The sequence below is a fragment of the Emiliania huxleyi genome, assembly GCF_000372725.1.
Source record: "Emiliania huxleyi CCMP1516 unplaced genomic scaffold EMIHUscaffold_103, whole genome shotgun sequence".
In the NCBI taxonomy this organism is placed as follows: domain Eukaryota; phylum Haptophyta; order Isochrysidales; family Noelaerhabdaceae; genus Emiliania; species Emiliania huxleyi.
Genome location: NW_005202237.1, coordinates 362,098 through 384,588, shown reverse-complemented (window position 1 = coordinate 384,588; position 22,491 = coordinate 362,098). Strand labels below are relative to the sequence as shown.

Genomic DNA, 22,491 nt, shown 5'->3' with positions numbered 1-22,491 from the left:
CTATACACACCCCACATTCGTCGCGGGGGCGCGGCGTAGAGGCGCTCCGCGCCGGCGACGCGAGCTGCGCGCGCGCGTGCTGCGTCGCGAGGAGCGCGTAGCGCGAAGCCTTCATGTGCATAAACGCACCGACTCGTCCTTCACAAGTTGGACTGGATCTTCACAAGCTCGTTGGTCGACACAGGCGCGGACTGGCACGTGTTTATACCAGCACCCTTCCCGGCACCTGAAAACCGTAAAAGGCCAGTGTGGCTGTGCAGTGAGCAGTGTGTTTTTCGCGGGTCTGTGTGTGATCTGTGATCTGTGAGGGTCCGCCCGCAGGCGCATTTTGTATACCGAGGCGGTGCCCGGTGCCGAGCGCAGGCCGGAGCCCACAGGTCGGACCTTGAGACAGCATTGTAGATCCCTGGGCGAGGGTGGTGGAGAGGGCGGTCCGGCGGCGGGTCTGTGTGTGGACACAAACATGCACGCACTGGCGCGGTTGTGTTTGGTTTGTTCGGTTGTGAAGCGCGTGCGATGCCGATATGCAATATGGCCATGCAGCGAGATGGCCACAAGGGCTGGGCTGTCGTTCGAACCTTACTTAAGATAACACAGCCTAAAATGAGAACATCTCTCATTTTTGACATTTCACCAGGCCGATTTCACAACGGCTTGGACCCGGGCCCTACCCACCGCCATGCAGCGCAGCTGTGGTGTGCTCCTCACTGCCAGACACCTCCTCATCGGCGTGCGAGCGCCACGACAAATAAACGAGCCAACCGAAGCTCACGGCCGCAACGAGGCTGATTCGCAGCTCAGGCGGCGTGAGCGTGAAGTTGACCAGGTGCAGCGCCGGCCAGATGCTCCAGTACGTGGTGAGCACGTCGTGGGCGTCGGCGCGGTAGCGGGCTAGCCCGTCGAGAAAACTACCCTCGCCGAGCACTACGCTCTTGAAGGGGTAGTAGAGCGGCAGGTATATCAGCGGAACGTGCACGAGGCTGTCCGCGAGCACCTTCTTCAGTCCGGTGCGCAGATCCTGGCCGCTCCCAAACAGCACCGTAAATGCTCTGTTGTAGATCAGATGCTGCCCCACACCGAGGTAGAGGCCAGAAAAGGCGGCGAAGGCGGCGTTGCGCGGCCAGTCCACGCCAGCCGTGGACTCGACCTGCGTCTGCGCGATATAGTCGGAGGCGGAGCCCTTCACTGTGCAGACGGCGGCAGCCGACGCAGCCTGGTATGAGGAGTAGAGTGGCGTGAGGACGGCCTTTGAGTGCCGGCTGTGTGCTGTGCTGGGCCACAACTCTAACACACCGGCGCCGCTTTCGCGAAGGCGCGGAAGCCGCGCAAAGCGAACATCAGAAGGGCCGCGTGCGGGGCCTGCGCTTGGCACTGTAGGTGAACAGGCGTTATTGCGCCTGGGGGGGGGGTCGGCCGCTTGTTCCCCAGCTAACCAGAATTTTCGCAGTTCAAGAAAAGAATTTTACGACTTAGCGACAAGGGAGAGCACGACGAGAAGGGGGCGACCGCGAGGTGGCACGAAGGTTGAAGCGAGGCGACCGCACACAGAATACATGTAGGCCTTGCTAAAAGTTGGTTTTCTAAAAACGTGTGACACAAGTTCGACAAAAACAAGAGGAAGCAGAGATCACAAGACAGCTCCGGACGCGGCTCTCGGGAAGCGGAGGGAGAGCAACCCGCACAGCACCGACACCACGCATAATAGGTAAAAGGGCAGGTGGTAGTCCACCGGCCACGGCCACGCCCTCGCGCCGCCGCTCTCCAAGGGCTCGCCAGAGTGGCGGAGGGCGAGCGACCACACGGAGCCGACAGCGATGGGCGCGGCGGCGCGGCCGGCGGCGAGACACGAAGAGGCGATGCCATTCCACAGGCCCTACGGTCATTCGCCGCCGCGGAGAGTGACGACGCGGAGATTGGGGAAGCGGGCCAGCGGTGGTCGTCTCGCCCGCGGCCTCTCGCCCACGGCGAGGGCGGCGTTGAGGAGCACGGCCAGCGCGGGGAAGCCGAGCGGGCCTCCGAGGGATCGGACGAGGGAGATGGCGACGACAGAGGCCCACAGGGGGAGGGCGCCGAGCCGCTGGGCGGAGGTGAGCTGGGGCATCAGCGAGTTTGAGAAGAAGTAGAGGCCCGCGGCGGCGCGGTAGACGGCAGCGGGCCCGTGGCGCGCGGCGAGGAAGGGGAAGGAGAGCGAGCCGGCGATGAGGCCTAGGCGCACAAGAGGGCGCAGCCTGCCGCTGCCGCCTCTCTCTCAGAGCCTCTCTCACAGCCTCTCTCTCACAGCCTCTCTCTCAGAGCCTCTCTCTCACAGCCTCTCTCTCACAGCCTCTCTCTCACAGCCTCTCTCAGAGGGGCAGCCGTGTCAAGGCGACGGGGGAGGGGTCGGGGCACGGGGACGGCGAGGCGCCTAGCGAGAGCGGCGACAGGGCGAAGCCCGTCTGGTCGGTGGTGAGGCCGAGCCCCTCTGGCCGCGGCGCCGACGCGAAGAGCGGAAAGAGCTCGGCGCCTGGGCAGCCGAGTTGTGGCAGTCAGGCCGCGGTTGCCTCGGCGGCGGGAGAGGGGAGCGGGAGGGGAGAGGGCGCAGGGGAGGCGCCTCCCGCGACGAGGAAGCCGTAGCCGCAGTGGGCGGCGCACAGCGCGCCCATGCCCGCACTGCACCGCAGGCCTGGGGCGGAGCCCCTCCCGCTGCCAGGAGAGGGCGGAGGAGGCGCGGCCGGCGCGGCGGAGGCGCCGAGGAGGAGTGGCGCGCCCAGCCCTGCCGCCTCCGCGGACGGGGCGGAGGTGTGCCGTGGCGGCGGCGGCGAGGCATCGCAGCCCTCCGCCGCCCCTCCACCGCCGCCTGCCGCCGCCCCGCCGCCGCCGCCGCCGCCGCCGCCGCCACCGCCGCCGCCCTCTGCCGGCGTGAGAGGGGCCGGGCTAGGCGGCTGGGCGCTCGGGGAGGAGGAGCATGTGGCTCGCGGGGGCAGCTCGAGCCAGGCGAGAGAGACGGCGCCGCACATGCAGACGGCCGACGCGGCGGCGCACGGAAGGAGGTACGGGTACGTGTCGAGCGGCGACTTGCGGACGGCGGGGTCCCAGGCGGCAGGGCGGGAGAGGAGGGCGCCGAGAAGCGGCCCGAGGCCGAAGGCGAGCGAGAAGACCAGGCCGAGCAGTGAGAAGGCGCGCGCACGCTCCGCCGGCCGAGTCACGTCGCAGGCGGCGGCGGCGGCGACGCTGAGGTTGCCGTGGAGCGCTCCGGAGAGGCAGCGGGCGCCGATGGCGAAGGGGAGCGAGCGCGAGACGCCCAGAGCGAGTGTGGCCGCGGCGAGGGACAGCTGGCCGAGCAGCATGACGGGCCGCCGGCCGAAGCGGTCAGAGGCGTGGCCCCAGGCCACGTTGGCCGGGATCTGCAGCAGGTTGTACGAGGTGCCCAGCACGCCGACCCACATGCCGACGCTGCTCGGCGGCACGCCGAAGCCGGCCACCATGAATGGCAGCATCGGATAAAGCATCACGGAGACGAGGCCGTCGCCGAGCCGCACCAGGAGAAGGATGAGGACGGCGCGCCAAGGGAAGGGCGGGTCTGCCTCGGCAGCGCCCTCGGACGGGTCGTCGCCTGCAGCACACGTGCTTGGCATGGCGAGCAGAGATCGTCTGCCAGTGCATCAAACGTGAGGACGCTCGTATCGGATAGCACTCGGTTCTCGGGCTCCGCAAAGAATAAGAAAAACGCCGAACAGGGCTCTCTAGCCCGTAGCCCGATGCCGATCATCCGGCTCGCTGGGTGCGCTTCTTAGCTCCCTGGCCCTGGATGTGAGGTTGATGACTGCACTCCAAGTGCTCCAAGTGCTCCAGGTGCTCCCAAGTCCAGTGCTCCAAGTGCTCCGCTGCGCGCTGGGTGCGCTTCTTAGCTCCCCGGCCCTGGGCGCTGGGGGTGAGGCTGGCGACTGCACTCCAAGTGCTCCAAGTGCACCGGCGGTTAAACCGAGGCGGTGAGACTGGAACTGAGCCCTGGCCTCGACACCTCGACACCAAACCTCGACACCGACTCGACACCTCGACAACCCATGCCAACTCGACAAACTCGACACCCCTCGACACCCCTCGACACCATCTAGGCTGAAACCATGCTCGTCCGTGTCAAGGTGCCAAACTCGACACCTCGACACCCCTCGACACCCCTCGACACCCCTCGACACCGCTCGACACCGCTCGACACCGCTCGACACCCCTCGACACCTCTGATGATCCTAACACAGCAGAGACGTAGACCCATTGGAGTCACAGAGTTAGAAATCAGGGTTGCAGCAGCAATCAAACTTGGCTGGCAGTACTTTCATCCCTGAGTTGCAGCCTCTCAAGTTCTAGCTCAAGTTGCAGCTCAGTTGCACCCCTGTTGATGCAGCAAACATGGCAGTACTCAGGTAGCCCTTAGGTGCTGCACAGCACCTTGTACAGTGGCAATGAATCCTCACACCAGTGAGCTTGTGCCATGAGTGCAGACCTGTGGTCCATTGCGCTTTGTGCACTGGCGACGCTGCAACGGCGACGCTGCAGCGGCGGCGACGCTGCTGCGATGGGGTACTGTAGCCCTTAGCTGCTGGACAGCACCTTGTGCAGTGGCAATGTCCACTGACTCATGGCACCAGCCTTGTGCCATGAGCGCTGTGGTCAGTTGCGCTTTGTGCGCCGGTGACGCTGCAGCAGCGACGCTGCTGCAGCAGCGACGCTGCTGCGGTGCTGCGCCTGCACAGCACCTTGGTGCACAGTGGCAATGACTCCCGGCACTTGATGTCCTCAAATGTCCACAGAGAGTATACTGGTTGTGCTCAGGTTGTGCTACATCAACAGGGTGCAACTGAGGCTGCAACTAAGGGATGAAACAGCTTTGCAACTGCTGCCCAACTTTTGTTGTATGTTGATGGGCTGCAACTGCATCCACCTGCCACCTTGGACACCTCGATGCCTCAGACGCCTCTTGACAACACTCGACACCCGCTCGACACCCGCTCGACACCCGCTCGACACCCTCGACACCCTCGACACCCTCGACACCCCTCGACACCCCTCGACACTCCTCGACACGGACAAGCATGGTTTCAGCCTCGACAGGCCTCGACAGGCCTCGACAGGCCTCGACAGGCCTCGACAGGCCTCGACACCTCTATCCCTCGACAGCAGCTCGACACCCTCGACACCGGGCCTCGACACCTCGACACCAGGGCTCAGGACTGGAATTTCGTAGCTCACTAAACACGTTAATCGTTATGCTCAACAAGCAAAGTACTTCGACCTGACCAGCCCCCCAGCAGAGTGTGTACTGCCGGCCGCGCAGGCCCCTTGCGCGTGTACTTGCGGCCGGAACCGGAACCCGTCGATCAGAACCCTCACATCTCCCGAGCCTCCTCGAGCGCCGGCAGCGCCCACTACAGCCCCTGCGCTGCCCTGGCCCGCGCCCTCGGCGGCCTCGCCGTCGTCCGCCGCGCCTGCACCGGTGTCGGCAACGGCATCCTCGTCCGCGTCCGAAGCAGCGTCGCCGTCGACGTCGCCGCCGTCGCTGCCGTCGCCGCCGACGCCGACGTCGTCGAGCTGGTACCCAGCGGAGCGATACAGGGAGAGCCGCTTCGATGCGAGGCGGGCGCAGTACGCACCGCCGTCGACCACGTCGACAACAAGCGGCTCATTGGCCGCGCCGCCGCGCATGATGCGGCCCACGCTCTGCTCCACGTTCGCCCGGGGCGTCGCGAGCACGAGCGTGTCGAGCGCGGCGATGTCGAGGCCCTCGCTTGACATCCCATAGGTTCCCAGCAGCACGCTCTTCTCCGCCGCATCCCGCAGCTGGCTCGCCCGCATGCCGCCCAAGTAAAAGTCGACGCTGACCGCGCCGACGGCCGCCGCGCCCGCCGCCGGCTGCGAGTCCGCCGCCGGCTGCGAGTCCGCCGCCGGCTGCGTGTCCGCCGCCGGCTGCGAGTCCGCCGCCGGCAGCCGCGAGGCCGCCGCCGGCGAGGCCGCCGCGGCCGCTTCGAGCACGAGCGGCTGCAGCGAGAGTAGGTGGGCCCTCCGGTCGCTCAGCACGAGCACCTTCCTGCCAGACGCCGCGAGCGCCGCGACCAGCGCAGCGACGCGGCGCGAGCGCCGCTCGTCCTCCGCAAGGGCCGAGACGATCTCGACGCCGCTGCCGCCGCCAACAGCGTCGCCGCCGCTGCCACGCAGCCGCCGCACACGCACCCTCCTTGCGGCGGCTGCACCACGCGTGGCGCTGAATGCGGTGGCGCCCATGAACCAGTGCAGAACCTGGGTCAGGCCGTCGGAGCGCGTGGCGGTGGCGGAGAGCCCGAGCAAGCGGCAGCCGACGCCGCCGACGCCGAAGAGGAGCGAAGAGAAGGAGCGCGCGCAGATGTGGTGGCACTCGTCCACCACCACGTGACCAAACCCGCCGAGCGAGTACTCGTCACCTCGGCGCGTGAGGGACTGCAGCATCCCCACCACGTCCGTGCCGTGCACCTCGGCGACGTTCTGCTTGATCCGCCCGATGCGCGCCTCCGGCAGAAAGTGGCGGATCCGCTCGATCCACTGCTCCACCAGGAACTCCTTGTGCACGACGACGAGCGTCCTCTGCCCGACGTCGGCGACGAGCCGCAGCGCGCACACCGTCTTGCCGCCGCCGCAGTAGAGGCTGAGGATGCCGCCGCCCTCGCGATCGTACGCCTCGCGCATGGCTCGCACCGCCTGCTCCTGCAGCGGCGTGAGCGAGCCCCGGAAGATCAGCGTCGCCGCCTCGCCCGCGCACAGGGCTGGCCTGGCCGCCTCGCGCAGCGCGGGCTTGAGCGGAAAGTGGCGCGGCACAGAGATCAGGTGCTCCGTCTCGCGAAACACGGCAAAGGGCGGCGGCGCGCCCCATCGCGGGTTGCGCGCACTCTGCTGCACAGTCAACGCAGCTCGCAGCTCGGCGAGGTCCTTCTCCCCGAGCAGAGCCTTTGCGAGCCTCAGGCCTCCGAGCCCGGCGCGCCCGGTTGCCGCCGGCTGCTGCGCCGATTCGTCCTCGTCGCTGTCCGCGCCGCGCAGCACGTTGCTGCGTCTCTTGGGCATGGCTCTAGCACCCTGTGTGGCCGGGGACCGGGAGGCGTGGTAAGTCTCGTACGGCGCGCGCACACGACTGGCTACCGTACGCGTCCCAGTCAGAGTATCCGCCGCACAGCCCGCCCCCCGCCCCAAGGCCTCGCAACGATTGCTGCAGCGCGTCCTTCAATGGCCGCGCTGCTGACAACGCTGGTCTGCCTCGTCTTGGCGGCGACAGCGGCAGCGCCGCCGCCGCGCTACGCCGTTGAGGTCAGTCGCACCGGCCCTGGAGGGATGAACGTGCTCTTCGACTCGGTCCACCACCCAGAGACGACGGACTTTGCGCACAACTTTGGGCCGTCGCACGTGCGGCTGCTGGACGGCGTAGACGCGCTAGTGATCCGGAGCTGCGTCCACCGTCCCGGCTGCTCGACACCGGGGAATCCCGACGTCGTCACGCTGGTCAAGCGCACGGTCACGGGGCCGGTGGACCTGAGCAACCTGCAGAGCGAGTTCGAAAAGAATTCGCTAGACAAGGTGATTTTGCGGCCACAGGGCGCGGACGAGCAGTGCGGCGTTCAGGATCCTCGGATCACAGTGGACCGTCGCACAGGAACGTACCTCATGGCCTACACAGCGTACGGTGACGGAACTGCTAACCCGACCGCCTGCAGCAATGCCACGGCCTGTGGCCCGACCTGGCCGCACTGCTCGCGCTGCTGCAAATCGACGAAGACGAAGGTGGTCATGTCAAAGACCCCGGAAGTGGCGTCGTCCTGGGTCCGCGTCAACCGCACCGGAGACGTAGGCTTCGACGCCAAATCGACCGCTACGCTGGTGCGCGATACACCGCCTCACTTCCAGTGGACCGGCACCGGCTCGGTGCGCTCGTGGCAGTCGAACGACTTGCTCCACTGGACCGCGGCGGAGGACGCAATCGTGGGCCGGCCCGGCAGCTTCGACCCAGGCTACTGCGAGGCGGGCGCTCCACCGGTGCGCCTCGCCGACGGCAACTACTTCACGACCTACGACACTATCATTGGCAGTCAACGGCATGGCTGGGCTGCCGGTTGGGTAGTGCTGAACGGCAGCAACCCGCGCGAGGTGCTCCAGCGGGGTGGCGAGCCGCTCGTCGAGCCGACTCGCCCGTGGGAGCTGCAGACGCCGCCGCAGTGGAATTGGACGCAGGCGGTCCAGGAGGGCGGGGTGCCGATGATTGGCGCGACCAACGGGCTCATGCCATTAGGTGGTGATGTGTTTTTGGCTTGGGCGTGCGCCTCTGATTCGGTGGTGGAGGCGTTCGAGGTGCGGGTGACGAAGTGGTAAAGAGTTTGAAAACAAAATGTGGGCACGGTCTCCACGGATTGACTCTAACACACAAACCCTCTCACTCACACCTCACAGAGTTCAGACACAGATTCACATGTTCAGACAAAGGTTGACAGAATTGGCACGGTAAAAAAAGATTACGGAGTGCACACATCGCCTTTGCTATGACCATCAACAAGGCGCAGGGCCAGACGCTCGAGCGCGTGGGCATTTACCTTCCGGAGCCTTGCTTCACGCACGGGCAGCTCTTACGTGGCCGCGTCGCGAGTGGGCCTACCCGACCACCGGTTCGCCGTCCCGATCGACAAAGATACCGACACCTTCCGCACATGCAACGTGGTCTTTCGCGAGGCGCTCACCTCAGGAGCGACCCGAACACAGCCCGCCGCACCCCGCCGAGTTTGATCGTCACAAAACAGATTCCTGCCGGATTGCTCTTGTGTCGCGTCAAACTTCGCCGCCTCAAGAAAAACCAAGCCCGCATCGAATTCTTTTCCCTGTTTTTGCTGACATTTCGCCGTCATAAATAAATACAACGGACATCCCAAGCTAGGGCTGGGTCGAGGACAGACACGTCCCCACCTTTGCAGGACATTTCGCCGTCAGCCAGGTTCGCTCCGTCTGGAATTTTCCTGGTTCTTTATCTGCTGTGAGAGAGAGTTCTTTATCTGGACGCCGGCTCTTGTGGCGAGGACGATGGCTTCTAAGGAGGCCGTCGTCTGCGCCTTGTCTGTCGTGTGAATCGTGCGTGTGCGAGGTGCTTTATTTTCAAATTCTTTATCTGGGAAGCCCACCAGCATTTCGCACCTGGGTGGCGAAGCCCGGCTGGGGCTCGCCTGCTATGCTCGCTCTCTCAGCCCTCTCTACCTCTTTCCTAGTCCCCGCGCTGCGCGCCAGCCCGCCGCTCTCCTCGCTTCCAGCGCAGTCCGCCGGCCTGTCGCCCGCGCCGCCCGCTGTCGTTGCAGAGGCGGCTCGCCGCGGCGGTGGTGTGGTGCGGATGGAGGAGACGGAGGGGCCAAGCGAGACGCTACAGGCGCTCGGCGTGGCCGGCGGCCTGACGGCCTTCTGCTTTGCCTTCTTCTACGCGCTGACGAGCGCCGGCGTCGACGATGTGGTCGCCGGCAACCTCTTGCTCGTTGCGCTTGCCGCTGCGGGCGCCGGCCTCTTCTTCTTCGACGGCGGCGCGACGCAGGCCGCCCTCGAGGCGAGCGCGGTGCAGCAGGTTGCAAACGAGGAGGGCGATCTCATGGAGCAGGCGCCGCTGCTTCCGCCCGCGAGCTTGCCCGCGGCGGCGGTCGCCACTTCCACAGCGGCGGCGGCAGCCTCGCTCGAGTCGGAGGGTGTGCTCTTCGTCGACGGACTGCTCGAGGCGTCGGAGGCTGCGCGGCTCCGCAGCCACGTCGAGGAGTGGCTGGAGACGGCGAAGACAGAGGCGGCCGACGACACCGCTCCGGAGCAGCGCTTTGGAGGCGTCCTCTCCCGCGCGAGCAGGCGCCGCAGCAGACGAGCCTAGCAGACGAGCCTAGCAGACGAGCCTGCCGCCGCCGCAGAGCACTCTGCCGCGCCTCGCCCCATCCCCGCCCCATCCCCGCTCCCCACTGTCCGCGGGTACGCGTCAGGGACGTGTCAGGGACGCGTCAGTGCGTGAGGGACGTGCGATGGACCACTCGCAGGTATGACCTCTACCTCCCGCTCGACCCGCCCGTCGCCTCCGCTCTCGAGGCTTGCGCTGCCCAGCTCGCGCCGCTGCTCGAGGAGGTGAAGATTGGCCGCGCTTAGCCGAGCTTGGCCGAGAGACTAGCCGAGATTATCCCCCCCCCTCCTCTCGCCGCCGCTCGAGGAGGCGCTCGGCAAGAGGAGTGTAGGGCGCGTCGTTGATCAGTGTGCGGCCCTGGTGACTGGAGGCGTGGAGACTTGCTGGTGACTTGCTGGTGACTTGAAGCTCACCGACGGACCGCAGGTGCTCGGCGAGGATCCGGAGCTGTTCGAGCTCTCTGCCCTCATCTCCGACCGCGGCGCCCCGCGCCAGCCCGTCCACCCAGACACGGGCTTCACGCCGCAGACGGCGCTGCTGACCGCCTTTGTCGCGCTGCAAGAGGTGACGCCCGACCTCGGCCCGACCTTCTTCCTCGCGGGCACACACACGCGCGCCGCGCACGAGCGGTTCAACGGCGAGCCCGGCGAGAAGCTGCAGCTGCTCCGCTCCTCCCCGCGCCGCATCGGCACCCTCCCGGCCGGCGCAGCGACCCTCTTCGACTCGCGGCTGCTGCATGGCGGCGGAGAGAACGCGCAGGGCCGGCGCGTGCTCTTCTACTTCACATTCAAGGCGCGCGAGTCACCGCGCCTCCCCAAGGGCTCGCTCCTCGCTTCGCTGCGCTACCGCCATTCGCTGCGATCCCTCCTCGGCGCGCCGGCCGCGGCCGCGTGAGGACTGCATGCACGCCCCGTCGGGAGGTATATTGACATTGCACGCAGCTAGGGTCCCTTGCGAGCCCGGGGTTGTCTCTCATATCTATCAAAGTCCGTGGGCAGCACTGCGGGTAGTCGTTGATATTTATCGAGTGCAAGTGGCCCCCGCGGCGGAGCCCCGCGCCCGCCGTCCGCGAGCGAGAGACATAGGTCACATAGCCTGTCAGTATGAGATGCATGTGCATCTCTCACGCAGAGCGAGCTCGGGGCCTCGGCGACGACGCACTATCACGTATCCCCGGTATCTCACTGCAAGAGCGCAGTGTGATGAGCTCTTATATAATATAATGGTCTTGCAGATCCAGATGGTAAATAAACAAAAATGGACACTTCACTTTGAGATGGGTAAAAAGGAGCAGGCGGCTTGCGATGGTAAAGTATGTATGTAACTAGTGAGAGGACTCGAGATGGGTTCGAGATTGGGGCGGTCGTGCTTTTCGGCGGTCGTGGAGGTCGTGGAGGTCGTTGAGTGGCGAGTCACGCTCGTGCGGACAGCATCGATGCCGTCACCGGACGCGGCGGCGAGGCACACGGGCGACGGCGTGGCGCGTCGGCAGGCCCACCACGAGCGGATGCGCGACGAGCGCGCTCGGGAAGCCGCCGCGGGCGACGCGGAGCTTCCGCCGGAGGACGACGCGGTCGAGATGGCGAGCGCCGTCCACGTGCTGGACAGCGTGGCGGAGGTGGGCCCGAACTACACTCTGCTGCGCAGCAAGGAGACGAAGGCGAAGCGGCGGAAGCGAAAGCGCGAGGATGCCAGGGCGGCGCTCGACGGCCACACTGTCCTGTCCACCGGATCGCGCCTCGAGATCTTCTGCGACAGCGAGCGGTGGTACCCTGCGACCTACACATGCAGACATGTTGAGCTTCTCGCATGCATCTGATCTCACCCCACGGCTCTGTAACTGTGTCTTAGGCCACACGTACCACCAACCCCGAGATTGATCTTGACAGCACTCGAGGTTGTGTAAGAGCGAGACTCCTCGCCACGTAACATGCATCACAGTAGTCGCCACAAGTACGTACAAGCGCGCAAGCACATCAGCACCTCATGTTCTCCGGCTGGCAGTAGACTGGCTCGGTTTGGGTCCCCACCGAGTCGCAAGAGTGGGAGTTCGAAGCGAGCAAGATCGTCCCGCCCGGCGTCTCTGCTTCTCGAATACCAAAGCCATCCTCGAAAGTTCCATCGGCGAAGGACAGGCGCCGTTTCCAAGGCCGTCTTTCGGTGATGCGACTGGCGTGCCGGTGATGCAACGCCGGTGATGGCATGCCAGTCGCTGCAGAGACGAAGGCGTGAGGATGAGGTGACTTACAACCTCACATCACGACCGCCTCTCCTCTCTTTCTCTCGCTCTCGCTCTCTCCGTCTCGGTCTCTCTCGCTCTCTCCCTGCTCCCTCTCTCTCGTCCAATGCCGCCGGCGACGTTTGGGGGCGACTGCAAATGCAGTGTGCTGGCTGCTTGGCGCGTGTGCAGCTTTCGCATCGCTCTCCGTGACGGTGTCGCTCTCGTCAGTCGTCTCTGTGGTCTCTCCCTGTTTATGTAGGCCAAGACTCTGTGCACACACCGTGCTCTCTTGTGGCGACTGGCGTGTGGGCCTTTTCCAATCAACGTGTTGGAGAGAGAGAGTAGTAATTATTGCGAGCCGCCTTCTTGTGTGGTATTGTATTTCAGGTTTTTAGGTTTTGTTCAGCGCCACATCCAAGACAACGATGACACGGAGTCTGCAGTCCCACACGGCGCACGGCCACGGGGACAGCCAGAGAGGTGTGTGTGAGGCTACTTGCCGCGCGCCAGAAGCGCCCCGAAGCCGAGTAGCAGCGCCACGTGCCACGCGACGGCCAGGCGGTCTCCATGCACGGATTCCACCGCCAGTGCGGCAGCCATCGCAATTTCGTCAGCGACAAGCACCGTGTGCACGATGGCGGCTGATCCCGCTCCATTGCTGCTGCCAAGCGCGGTAGCAACGCCGTATACGTTGAGGAGCATCAATGAGCCCAGGAAAGCCGCGAATCGCCTATGCGAGCATGGAATCGGCGGTGAGGTGCGGAAGTGGGCGGCGGTAATTTGCTGAGCAAACCGAGTATGGCCGTCAGCCTCTCCGCGGTCGTTCGCAACAAGTTCGACGAACGGCCCAACGCCAAACCCGGCAGCGCCAATGGTTAGAGACTCCACAGCAACCCACGTGCTCATCAAAACCACCTCGGCCTTCATTGAGGGTGAGAAGGTCTGAGCCTGCGACTGGAGTGCTGCGACGTCCGACCTGCGGAGGGAGTCGGCCGACGATCTACACGGAAACGAAAAACAAAAAACGCGCCGCAGCATCCCTGCGGAGGGGGTCTGTTGGGACTGGCTGGCCCCTCCCAGATAGGTAGGTATGTTGTTTGGCCCAAAAGGGCCCTGCAATAGGTAGGTACCCCTATTTTCATCTTTTTTCGCTTCGCTGCGCGGCCTGGGGATAGGTAGGTAGGTAGGGCGTTTTGGCACGAGTCAGTCCTCACAGACCCCCTATCCGGGTAGGAGCCGGAACCCTCCAAGAAACCGTGCGGACGCCGGCCCGCGGCGCACCAGGCACACGACGGTCATTGCTGCCTCACTCCGAGCATACACATATGGGCCCTCACGACGACGCGCTGCTCGACCTTCCGGTCCTCCCGACCGGCGAGTGCGCTCGGCTGGTGCAGGGCTGGCTTAAGGCGGCAGGCCGGCCTGCACCAGCAGCCTCAGCGAGCGCGCCTGCCGCCGACAAGGCCTTTGCGCCGCGGCCGGCGCGGCTCGGCCTGGGCGCCAAGCCGCCGCGCGGCTCGGTCTCCAGTGCGGCCGAACTGCGACTGAAGGCCAGTCTGGAGCGGCCAGCGAAGCCAAGGCGCGAGAGACCCGCCACCGCCACTGCCGCCACCGCCACCGCCACCGCCACCGCCGCCCGCAAGCAGCCGCAGAAACGGCCTGCAGCGGCGGCCGAGTCCGAGTCTGAGTCTGACGATGAGGCGGCGGGGCGGGCGTCGCGCTTCAAAAAGAAGGCGGCGAGATAGGTCTGTTCTTGAATGAGTGTCACCGAGTGTGTCTCGGTGCTATTCGATTGTCGATGTCGTGCACCCTTTCTTCCACTGTGAGCCGCACCCATTGCTGTCTATACAGACGAGTGAGACGAACACTTGACAAGAGAGAGTACACGTAGAGCGCGCGCTACTAGCAGCACACATCTGGATCAGCACCGCGGGGCGAGCGGGCAAGTCACTCAAGAAGCGGCTAGCCAAGCGTCAGACAGACAGATACAAGCGCACACAACCACACACACACACACACGCGCACACAACCCCCACGAACAGTCTCGACATCATCACTGGCCGTACCGCGTAACGTGCCGACGAGAGAGAGACGGCACGGCGATGGCGACCGTAGCTATATACAGAATCTCCTATAATTCATCCATCTCCAGTGCGTGCGTGCGCGCGCTCGCGGCGCGTGAGTAGCTACTTGCGCGCGTGCGTGCGTATGTGAGTGTGGCTGCGCGCTGTGTGAGTGTGCGAGTGGCGTGTCGTCTCGCGGCCTCAGCTGCAGTCGATGAAGACGAAGTAGGTGCCTTCCCAAGTGGCGGAGCCCATCAGCTCTACGGAGCCGGGCTCGCTCAGCACCTGCGAGGGACACGGGGCTGGCGGTGGGCTGCAGCACACAAGAGAATCACAAGACCGAGGCAGCTTGCGACTCTGGCGGGCGGCGCCTTGGAGTAGACAGGGCCCGAGTAGGGGCCGTTCGGGACGCCGGAGCTCACCGCCGAGCGGAGCGCGCCTAGGTGCCGGAGGAAGAGGAGTGTGTGGGGCGCCGCCGTTACCACCCCCCCCCCCTCCGTCCATCCCCCCGCCCGTCCCCCTCTGCAGCCGAGGCGAGGCTCGCCGTTTGGCGCGAAGCCCTTGGCCCGCAGCCACGCCTCCTGCCGCCCCTCGGCCACGTGCCTCGCCGAGCGGTAGTTGAGGTGGATGGTGCACGGCACACGCGCCTAGTCGCTCACACAAACTCAGCCACATCTCGACCACATCCCTCGGCCGCATCCCAACCGCATCTCGGCCGCATCCCCTCGGCGGCATCTCGGCCGCATCCCAACCGCATCTCGGCCGCATCCCCTCGGCGGCATCTCGCGCCTCGACCACCCACATGACGGCGCTCGAGGCCGTCTTGCGGTCTTCGTTTGACGAGAGGAGGTACAGCATCCCCGCCCTCCCGAAGTCGCCGAGGTCGAGGAAGCGGTACTGCCTAGGCCGGACGCGTGCTGGACGTGTCCTGCACCGAGCTCGGGCGGGCGGCGGCGTCGTGGAGCCGCCGCCGGTCAAAGTGGCACCGGCCGCCGCGGCGTGGCGCAGCGACAGGCTCCAGCGGCAAGCCGGAGACGGCGCGCGCCTGCAGAGAGAAGGTTCCGGCGAGGTTTGCGAGACGGCTCGGAGGCGCGGCTGTAGCGAGGTCGGGGACGGCGCCTCGACCGGCAAGGGCGCGTGCACCGAGGAGCGACAGTACGGGCAGCGAGGCCGTTGTCCGGGCTGGCGCGAGGTTGCAAAGTAGTGCTCGAGGCAGGCGGCATGGAAGGCGTGGCCGCAGCTGCGGGAGAGGGGAGGGGAGGGAAAGAAGGTGGAGAGGGAGTGCGAGAGGGCGAGAGGTCGAGACAGCGAGATGGCCAGACGGCATTGATCAGAGAGGGCGAGGGTCGGAGGGCCCAGAGGCGAGCGGTGCTGCCGCACGGAGTCTCGACGCATGAGCCGAGGGTTGCGAGGCAGATTGCGCACTCGGCGCCCGAGTGGGTGCGAGTCAGCTGCAGCTCCGGCCCGTGCGCCTCCTCCTCCTCCTCCTGCGGGTCCGGAAGCACGACCAGGGCGGCAAAGGCGCGCCGCAGCCGCGAACCGAAGCTTGGCCGACGCTCTGGGGTCCCCGCGTGCGGCCGCAGGAGCCGCTCCTGTGCCTCGGCCTCCTCGGCCGCCGCTGCCGCGCCGCTCAGCGCGTTGGGACCCTGCTCCTCACATGCCTCCGGGAGGTGTGCAGGCGCCGCCGGCTGCTCGGTGGCATCAATGCAATCGTCCACCTGCGCCGCCTGCGCCGCCTGCCCTGCCACAGCCGCCACAGCCGCCGCCGCCACTGCTGCCACCGCCGCCACCGCCGCCGTCACCGCTCCGTTGGGATCCCCCTCCTCACCCTCCTCCTCCTCACCCTCCTCCTCCTCCGCCGCCTCCTCCTGCCACACCTGGGCCATCGGAGCACTTGGAGTCCGTCCTGGCCGGGGAACCCCCCCCCCCGGCACACGTTTTTCTTTTCTTTACAATGCCTGAAACTTCCTGCTAAGGACGGCACGGCGCCCATGTTGCGCAGGAAGAGACGCACCTACACAGAGACACAACCAATCTGAGTGGGATGGTTACAGTGGGTTGCGGGCATTTTAAGAAAACGTGGCAGAAGAAACCCAACCGATTTCCGCAAAAATCTAAGAAACCACACGGCGCGTCGCAGGCGCGGCCCCGAGAAAAGGCCAGACACGAGTGTGAACGGGTCCGAAGCCAGCTAAAGCTCAAAATGTCTAAGAATTGAAAGAAAGACAGAAAACAGACAACCCAAGGGAGGGATGGGAGGACGGCACGCCGCCACCACACAGGGATTTCAAACTTTCTCTTCGCCTGCGGCAGCGCACTTGTCACTTTTCAAGTAGTCTGCGGTGTTCTGAGAGAGATTTTTAGCAATACCAAACAAATCTAACACTCACACGTCATTTGGGGCCTGGAGCCAGTGGATGGAGGCGTGTGTGCGTCTTCCCGTCATCCAGAGAGCCGACGTCGGCGGCAGACTCTGGCATCGCCCTCGCGGACCGCAGCTTTAATACTCTTCTTACCTAAAAATCCTTCGGGCCGGCGCTCTGGCTTGATTGAGTGCCCCGGCCGGAGCTAAGAAACCACACGGCCACACGGGTCACGGCGTGGGGTGCGGATGAGGGCTGTGGAAAGGCTTAGAAACGGCGGCGTGCCGCGGAATCCTGTTTTCTTAATGCCCGCAACCCACTGTACGCGTCAGTGTCGAGCCCACTCTGGAGGGCTAGCTCCGAGGTCTGTCTGTCGATACTTCCTCCGACACGAGAGCGCCACGGCGTAAAAAAAGAAAGAAGCTCACGAGTGAGCCGCGCCGGAGAAGACGAATCCGATGACGACGAACCACCAGTGTGGTAATCCCGTCGTCAGCTGTCACGAACTCACGATGCACCCGAAGGGAACCCCAGCGCCAACACCGACCGTGGTCCGTGGAGGTACGAGGGTTTTTTCTTCTTCGAGTGTTCGAAACGAGAGTGGAGCGGCCGCACATTGCTCGGTACCCCCCTGCACATCTAAAGTCATCCCTGCTGCTAGGGGGGGGGTCTGACCCCCCCAGCAGCAGAGGCCAGAGCGCTGCTGCTGGGGGGGGGGGGGGGGGTCGGCCATGACTTTGATGTGCAGGGGGGGTACCGAGCAGTGTGCGGCCGCTCGTGGATGGATCTGAGCAACGACATGACTTGGCGGCAAATGATCGCGGAGTGTGGGAGTCAGAAATGTGGTCCTTGCGCGAGGAGAGCTTGATAAACTCGAGGGGCCAAAATACGCCGCGAGGAGGGCGGAGTCGCGCCGAGAAGAGGCCGCGAGAGCAAGGGATCGGCAGGCGGCGGCGTCGCAGAACGAACGAGGCCGAGGAGAGCGATGAGTCAGAGGATGAAACGCAGGAGAGAGAACGACGAGAGTGAGAAGACCGCGAGGCGGCATGAAGGTCGCTGCGAGAATTGGCGAGAGACTGCGAAGAGAGATAGGAAGAGGCAGACGCCCAAGGGTGGGCGACGGCTAGCACCACACCCCTCTCCTTAAAATCCCTCTGTGGTGGCGACATGCCCTCCCATCCCTGAAAAAGAAAGAAAACACACAAGCCAAGGGAGGGATGGGAGGACGGCACGCCGCCACCACACAGGGATCCCTCTCTTGGCTGTCAGCACGAAATTCTTCTCTGTCGGCGTTTGCTGTGTGAAATATATAGGAATTCCTATACACAAAATGGCTGCCCGCTTTCGCTTGCTCGATCGACTCTGAAAGGCATGAATAGCACCCGTCGCCGTCGACGCGGCGCCGTCTCGCTGCTGTCTATCTTTGCTGTGTGCTTAACACTCACGCTCGCGAATGTTCTCCTGCTGCCTGGCCGTCTGCCGCCGGCGTCGCCAAACCCGCGAAGAGAGGCGGCCCGATGCAACGCCGCGTTGCAGCTGCCTCGCTGCCCAACGTCGACGCCATTCCGCCAAGTCCTCAACTCAAGGCACACGCTCCACACCGACGGGAACTGGAGCCTCGCCGGCCTCGGTGACGGGCACCATATTCACATCGGCTCGCTGCTCCGCCACATCGCTCAGCGCAGGATCCAGCCGGTGAGGGTGCCGGCTCACCTCATTTGCCATAAAGGGATGACTCGGCCGTCCGACGCCGCGGGTCCGTTCGGCCTTCCCGAGGTCAGTGGTAAGGGGGAGGTCGGCGGGTCGCTCCTGCTGCCCGGCGGGCCTGCGCATGCCAGGGACGCGTCGCATGACGCCTCGGCGATGGCCAGGCGGTTTGCAAAGGTGTGCCATCGCCTCGAAGACGAGAGCCGGATGGCGCACGCCTGCGTCGGCGTGCCTGGCATCCTCGCCCGCACCGGGTACACGTGGCACAGCGGGTTGGGGGCTCGGTCGGAGGCCGAGACAGGCGAGTGGGTCGAGGAGGTGAGCAAGATGACACGCCGCAACACGCGTCTGCTATCTAGTGCAAAGACACACCGCTGCACGCGATGACACGCGCAACACGCGTCTGCTATCTAGTGCAAAGACACACCGCTGCACGCCCCTGCTGTCTCTAGGCGGCAGGGAACCCGTGCGGCCTGCCCTACCGCATGCTCGACGGCGCGCACCGGCTGTGCAAGTTCAAGGCGGAGCTCCTCCGCCACCACTTTGGGAAGGCGCCGGCACACCGCAAAAGTCCCCCTCCCCCGCTTCCCCCTCCCGACCCCTAGCCTTCTCGCCTACGCCAGCCAAGCCTCCTCACCCTCTATCCTCACAACTCCACCACCCACCCTCACCTCCGCCACCGACACCCTCGCCCCCGCCAGCCCTCGCCGCTGTCAGCCCTCGCGCCCGCCGCCATGCCCTCGCCGCCACCACCCCTCGCCTCCGCCACCCTCGCCGCCGCCAGCCCTCCCCGCGCCGCCGCTCTCCACCGCCGAAGCCAGCCCCGCGGCGTGCAGGAGCTCGAGGGGCAGCCGAGCGGGCCGCGCGAGGAGGGCGACAAGCCGTGCCCGCCCTCCTTCTTCGTCGTCGACGCGGCGGATGTGCTGCCGATGGTGGAGAGCGAGGCGGACGAGAGGAAGAGCCACCAGAGCCACCCCGACTGGTCCTCGGCCGAGGTGGAGCAGATGCGCGACTTCTTTGCGCCGTGGCTGCCGCTGCCGCTGCCGTCTGCCCCAGCGCCGGCGGCGAAGGCGGCGGGGCGGACGGAGGGGGCGAAGAGGGAGGGGGAGGGTAACGAGGGGGTTGGAGTGGAAGCGAGGGCAAATCGGGAGGGGCGTGCAGGGGCGGAGGAGGTGGCTGGCGAACGGGACGCGCTCACAGCTCACAGCTCGCCCCTTCCAGAGACGGCGGCGAGTGCGGGGGGGGCGGAGGGGGCGGCGGCGAGGGAGGGGGGGGCGAAGAAAAGCAACAAGACGGCGTCGAGGCGGCTGGAGCCGGACCAGCTCGAGCTCCTCGGCCTCTCGTACCCCCTCACTGGCGGCGGGGCGCCCTCGCCGTCGGAGCTCGAGCAGCTCCTTGCCGCGCTCGAGTCTCCCGAGAAGCTCTGCTTCCGCTACCACGGCGACATCCACGGCGGCGGCGGCGGCGGCGGCGGCGGCGGCGGCGGCGGCGGCGGCGGCGGCGGCGGCGGCGACTTTGTGCAGAGGCCGGCGCCGCGAATCGCCTGCGTGGACGTGCCGGCAGACCCCGAGGCTCCGGCGGGGCAGGTGGCGGACGGGTGGGCGTCCGAGCTCGGGGCGGCGTTTGGCCTCCGCCTGTCTACGACGGAGAGCATCCGGGCGGCGAGGCGCTGTCGACAAGCCCTCGCCCGCAACCGCACCGCCACGGCTTTCTACTACGCCTACGGCTTTTCGACAGCAGAGGAGGCCGCTGACGGCGCCTCGGAGAGCGCGGCGAGGCAGAGGTGCGAGGAGGAGGGCGGCCTGGCGTTCGGCGCTGTGCAGCCGCTCTTCTCGCACAACGTCCTGCCGCTCCCCATCGTCGCGCTCCGGGCGAGCAAATACGCAAAGAACTTGCTCAAGCAGCGGAAGAAGTTTCGGGTTCCGGCCGCCCTCGACGCCGCCGCGACGGCCGCTGCGTGCTCTCTCGAGCTGCGCACGTGGCGGCACGGCGAGTTCGCCTCGTCCGCCGTCACGGAGCGGTTCGAGGGTGCGGAGCTCGGCGCCGACGATGGGGCCGATGACGGCTTCTCGCTCCAGGATGCCCAAACGAGACCCTCCGGCGGTGCCGCGGGCAAGGAGCGCATCGCGCAGCGAGTGCTGACGGCGATACAGCGCTCCAACCACATCCTCGTCCAGCTCTCGCCCAACCAGACTGCAGCCATCGAGGCGGCGGCCGCGGCCGCGGCGCACTTCTTTGCACTTCCGCCGGCAGCGCGTGAGTGGAAGCACGCGCGCTTTGTACACGAGCGGCGGAACGGCTGGTGCTCGCAGCCGAACCGCACCGACGCGTGCACCGAGGCGGTCCGGCGCTACGAGGTGGCCGAGCACAGCGGAGCAGGCGCCGGCAGAGCAGGCGCCAGCGGAACAGCACCGGAGGGGAGCCCTGCCGCCGCGCTGCTGCCGCTGCTCGATGCGGCGCTGGGCGTTCTGCGGCTGCTCACTCAGCGCGTGCTCGCGCTGCTCGAGCAGGCTCTGCGCCTGCCGGAAGGCTTGCTTCTCGACGCGTTCAAGTACTCGCTCACCTGCTCCGCCGGCGACTTCGCCAACCAAGCGGACGGCGACGACCACGCGCGGGCGGACGCGGGCGGGCAGGGCGGTGGCGAGGAGGAGGCCACCGAGTGCAAGGGGATGCATGTCAAGATCAACCTGTACCGCATGGCGGCGGACTTCAGCCGCGGCCACGGCGAGCCTCCCGGCGATGACATTGTCCAGATTCGGCCGCACGCCGACTTGGGCCTGATCACCGCCGCACCGCTCTCGACCGTGCGCGGGCTTCAGGCGGTGACGCTCGGCGGCGATGGGTGGAGGTGGACGGACCTCGAGCCTCGCTCGCGCGCCGGCGAGGTCGTCGTATTCGGCGGCGGGCTGCTCGCTTGGCTGACGGGCGGGGCTGTGCGGCCTCTGCTCCACCGGGTCGTGACGTTTGCGGGCGGCGATAGGATCTCGATGCCCCTATTCGTCAAGCCCGCCGCCGAGACCGGCATCCAAGTGGCGCGCAGGCCTGACGGCTGGCGCGAACTGCAGCCAGCGGACTGGCGGCCGGCCGGCAGCGGGGTCTCGTTTTCCCACGACCGATACCTCGACTTGCAGCGAAAGTACGAGGTGACCCGATCCGCAACAATGCACTGTGCCGCCAAGGACATCGGCAACTGCTCATTGGCGCAGGATGAGGGTAAAGCCCGATGAAGAGAGGGCTGAGAATCTCGGGGGTTCGCGCGTAGGTCTCCCAAGCCGTGTGAGCGTGACCCGCGTGGAGCATGCGTGAAAATGTAGAATGAATCGGCCCGTGTTTGTGGAGGTCTCTTTTTGCGCGATCGTACTCAGCTACATCGGGAGACACTCAGACTCACACACGTCAGCTCAAACACCTCAGTACAAAGAAAATTCAGCGCTCAAGCGAAGCCACCCCTCCTCGATGCTCAGACTAAGAGCGCGCGTCACCCAAACAGCCCTCCGAAGAAGCCGCCCTCCTGCTGCCTGCGCAGCTGCTTTGCCAGCGATGCAAACTCGTCCGCCTCGTGCGCGAGGTTTTCCGCCTTGTCCCCAACCTGGGCGAGCTTCTCGCCGCGCTCCTGCGCTGCCGAGAGGCTCTCGTTCATCGCCGACGCCGCGGCCCCCGCCTGCTTGGAGCGGAGCTGCGCCAGCCGGTCAGCTCGCCGCGCCTCCCGCGTGGCCGCCGCCCCCTCCGCCGCGGCGGCGCCCCTCCCCTCGCCGAGCAGCTCCCTCCGCCGCCGCTCGGCCGCGTCCCCGCCCCGCCCGGGCGAGCGCTCCTGCGGCCCCTGCCCTCCGCCGGGCCGGCCCCCCTCCCTCCGCTCCGCCGCCTGCCGCTCCGCCTTCTCCTCGGGCGGGAAGAGGAGGGCGTGGAGCTCGCGCGGCGCAGAGGGGGACGCCTCGCCTCCGAGCTCGCGCGAGATCCAGCCGAGCCCGCGCGAGAGCCGCTCGTGCACCGACCGGCCCGAGCTCTCCCCTGGGGGCGGGGGGGGGGGGGGGGGGGCAAGCCCCGGACGGGTTTTGTTTTCCGGGGGTCTTTTTCAAACACCCTAAAGGGGGGGGGAAAGGCCCCAAAAATTGCCGAAGAAACCGGCCTCCCCCTTTCCCTTTGGGGCAAAAGGGGGGTCCCGGAAGGCTTGGACCGAAATCTTGGGCCAAAAAAACGCGTCGGCCCCGAAGGGGGGGGTATCCTTGGGGCCGCCCCCCC

General features: G+C 66.3%; 9 protein-coding genes across 9 annotated transcripts; 4 read left to right on the top strand and 5 right to left on the bottom strand.

The window, feature by feature from the left end:
- Positions 1-667: 667 nt before the first annotated feature.
- Positions 668-1,338, bottom strand: EMIHUDRAFT_222516 (hypothetical protein; the record flags this gene model as incomplete). Its single annotated transcript, XM_005793120.1, has 2 exons — positions 668-1,213; positions 1,294-1,338. The coding sequence occupies 2 exons, from the start codon at positions 1,336-1,338 to the stop codon at positions 668-670; spliced, it is 591 nt and encodes a 196-aa protein (XP_005793177.1).
- A 541-nt stretch (positions 1,339-1,879) lies between these two features.
- On the bottom strand, positions 1,880-3,614 carry EMIHUDRAFT_222515 (hypothetical protein; the record flags this gene model as incomplete). Its single annotated transcript, XM_005793119.1, has 3 exons — positions 1,880-2,205; positions 2,601-2,662; positions 2,995-3,614. 3 exons carry the CDS (start codon positions 3,612-3,614, stop codon positions 1,880-1,882), a joined length of 1,008 nt encoding a protein of 335 aa, XP_005793176.1.
- Positions 3,615-5,402: 1,788 nt separating this feature from the next.
- Positions 5,403-7,546, bottom strand: DDX (DEAD/DEAH box helicase; the record flags this gene model as incomplete). Its single annotated transcript, XM_005793118.1, has 4 exons — positions 6,205-7,546; positions 6,007-6,120; positions 5,573-5,814; positions 5,403-5,487 (listed from the first exon to the last, which is right to left on the bottom strand). The coding sequence occupies exons 1-4, from the start codon at positions 7,063-7,065 to the stop codon at positions 5,403-5,405; spliced, it is 1,302 nt and encodes a 433-aa protein (XP_005793175.1). The 5' UTR covers positions 7,066-7,546.
- A 982-nt stretch (positions 7,547-8,528) lies between these two features.
- Positions 8,529-8,890, top strand: EMIHUDRAFT_222512 (hypothetical protein; the record flags this gene model as incomplete). Its single annotated transcript, XM_005793117.1, has 2 exons — positions 8,529-8,567; positions 8,729-8,890. The coding sequence occupies 2 exons, from the start codon at positions 8,529-8,531 to the stop codon at positions 8,888-8,890; spliced, it is 201 nt and encodes a 66-aa protein (XP_005793174.1).
- Positions 8,891-9,183: 293 nt separating this feature from the next.
- EMIHUDRAFT_466477 (hypothetical protein) lies at positions 9,184-10,932 on the top strand. The gene is made up of 3 exons (XM_005793116.1): positions 9,184-9,855; positions 10,038-10,122; positions 10,325-10,932. The coding sequence occupies exons 1-3, from the start codon at positions 9,206-9,208 to the stop codon at positions 10,790-10,792; spliced, it is 1,203 nt and encodes a 400-aa protein (XP_005793173.1). The 5' UTR covers positions 9,184-9,205; the 3' UTR covers positions 10,793-10,932.
- Positions 10,933-11,333: 401 nt separating this feature from the next.
- EMIHUDRAFT_222509 (hypothetical protein) lies at positions 11,334-12,082 on the top strand (the record flags this gene model as incomplete). Its single annotated transcript, XM_005793115.1, has 2 exons — positions 11,334-11,693; positions 11,906-12,082. The coding sequence occupies 2 exons, from the start codon at positions 11,334-11,336 to the stop codon at positions 12,080-12,082; spliced, it is 537 nt and encodes a 178-aa protein (XP_005793172.1).
- A 529-nt stretch (positions 12,083-12,611) lies between these two features.
- EMIHUDRAFT_222508 (hypothetical protein) lies at positions 12,612-13,046 on the bottom strand (the record flags this gene model as incomplete). The annotated part of the gene is made up of 2 exons (XM_005793114.1): positions 12,612-12,849; positions 12,913-13,046. 2 exons carry the CDS (start codon positions 13,044-13,046, stop codon positions 12,612-12,614), a joined length of 372 nt encoding a protein of 123 aa, XP_005793171.1.
- Positions 13,047-14,383: 1,337 nt separating this feature from the next.
- On the bottom strand, positions 14,384-16,068 carry EMIHUDRAFT_222506 (hypothetical protein; the record flags this gene model as incomplete). Its single annotated transcript, XM_005793113.1, has 5 exons — positions 14,384-14,467; positions 14,990-15,083; positions 15,169-15,227; positions 15,574-15,843; positions 16,060-16,068. The coding sequence occupies 5 exons, from the start codon at positions 16,066-16,068 to the stop codon at positions 14,384-14,386; spliced, it is 516 nt and encodes a 171-aa protein (XP_005793170.1).
- Positions 16,069-17,916: 1,848 nt separating this feature from the next.
- EMIHUDRAFT_222505 (hypothetical protein) lies at positions 17,917-21,479 on the top strand (the record flags this gene model as incomplete). Its single annotated transcript, XM_005793112.1, has 4 exons — positions 17,917-18,570; positions 18,705-18,822; positions 19,816-20,387; positions 20,541-21,479. The coding sequence occupies 4 exons, from the start codon at positions 17,917-17,919 to the stop codon at positions 21,477-21,479; spliced, it is 2,283 nt and encodes a 760-aa protein (XP_005793169.1).
- Between the last annotated feature and the right edge of the window lie 1,012 nt (positions 21,480-22,491).

Bases quoted from the DNA above. Each gene is read 5' to 3' on its own strand.
- EMIHUDRAFT_466477 (XM_005793116.1), top strand. From the start codon at position 9,206: ATGCTCGCTCTCTCAGCCCTCTCTACCTCTTTCCTAGTCCCCGCGCTG. The intron at 9,856-10,037 runs GCGCCGCAGCAG...GACCACTCGCAG, and splicing joins GTCCTCTCCCGCGCGAGCAG to GTATGACCTCTACCTCCCGC. The intron at 10,123-10,324 runs GTGAAGATTGGC...GACGGACCGCAG, and splicing joins TCGCGCCGCTGCTCGAGGAG to GTGCTCGGCGAGGATCCGGA.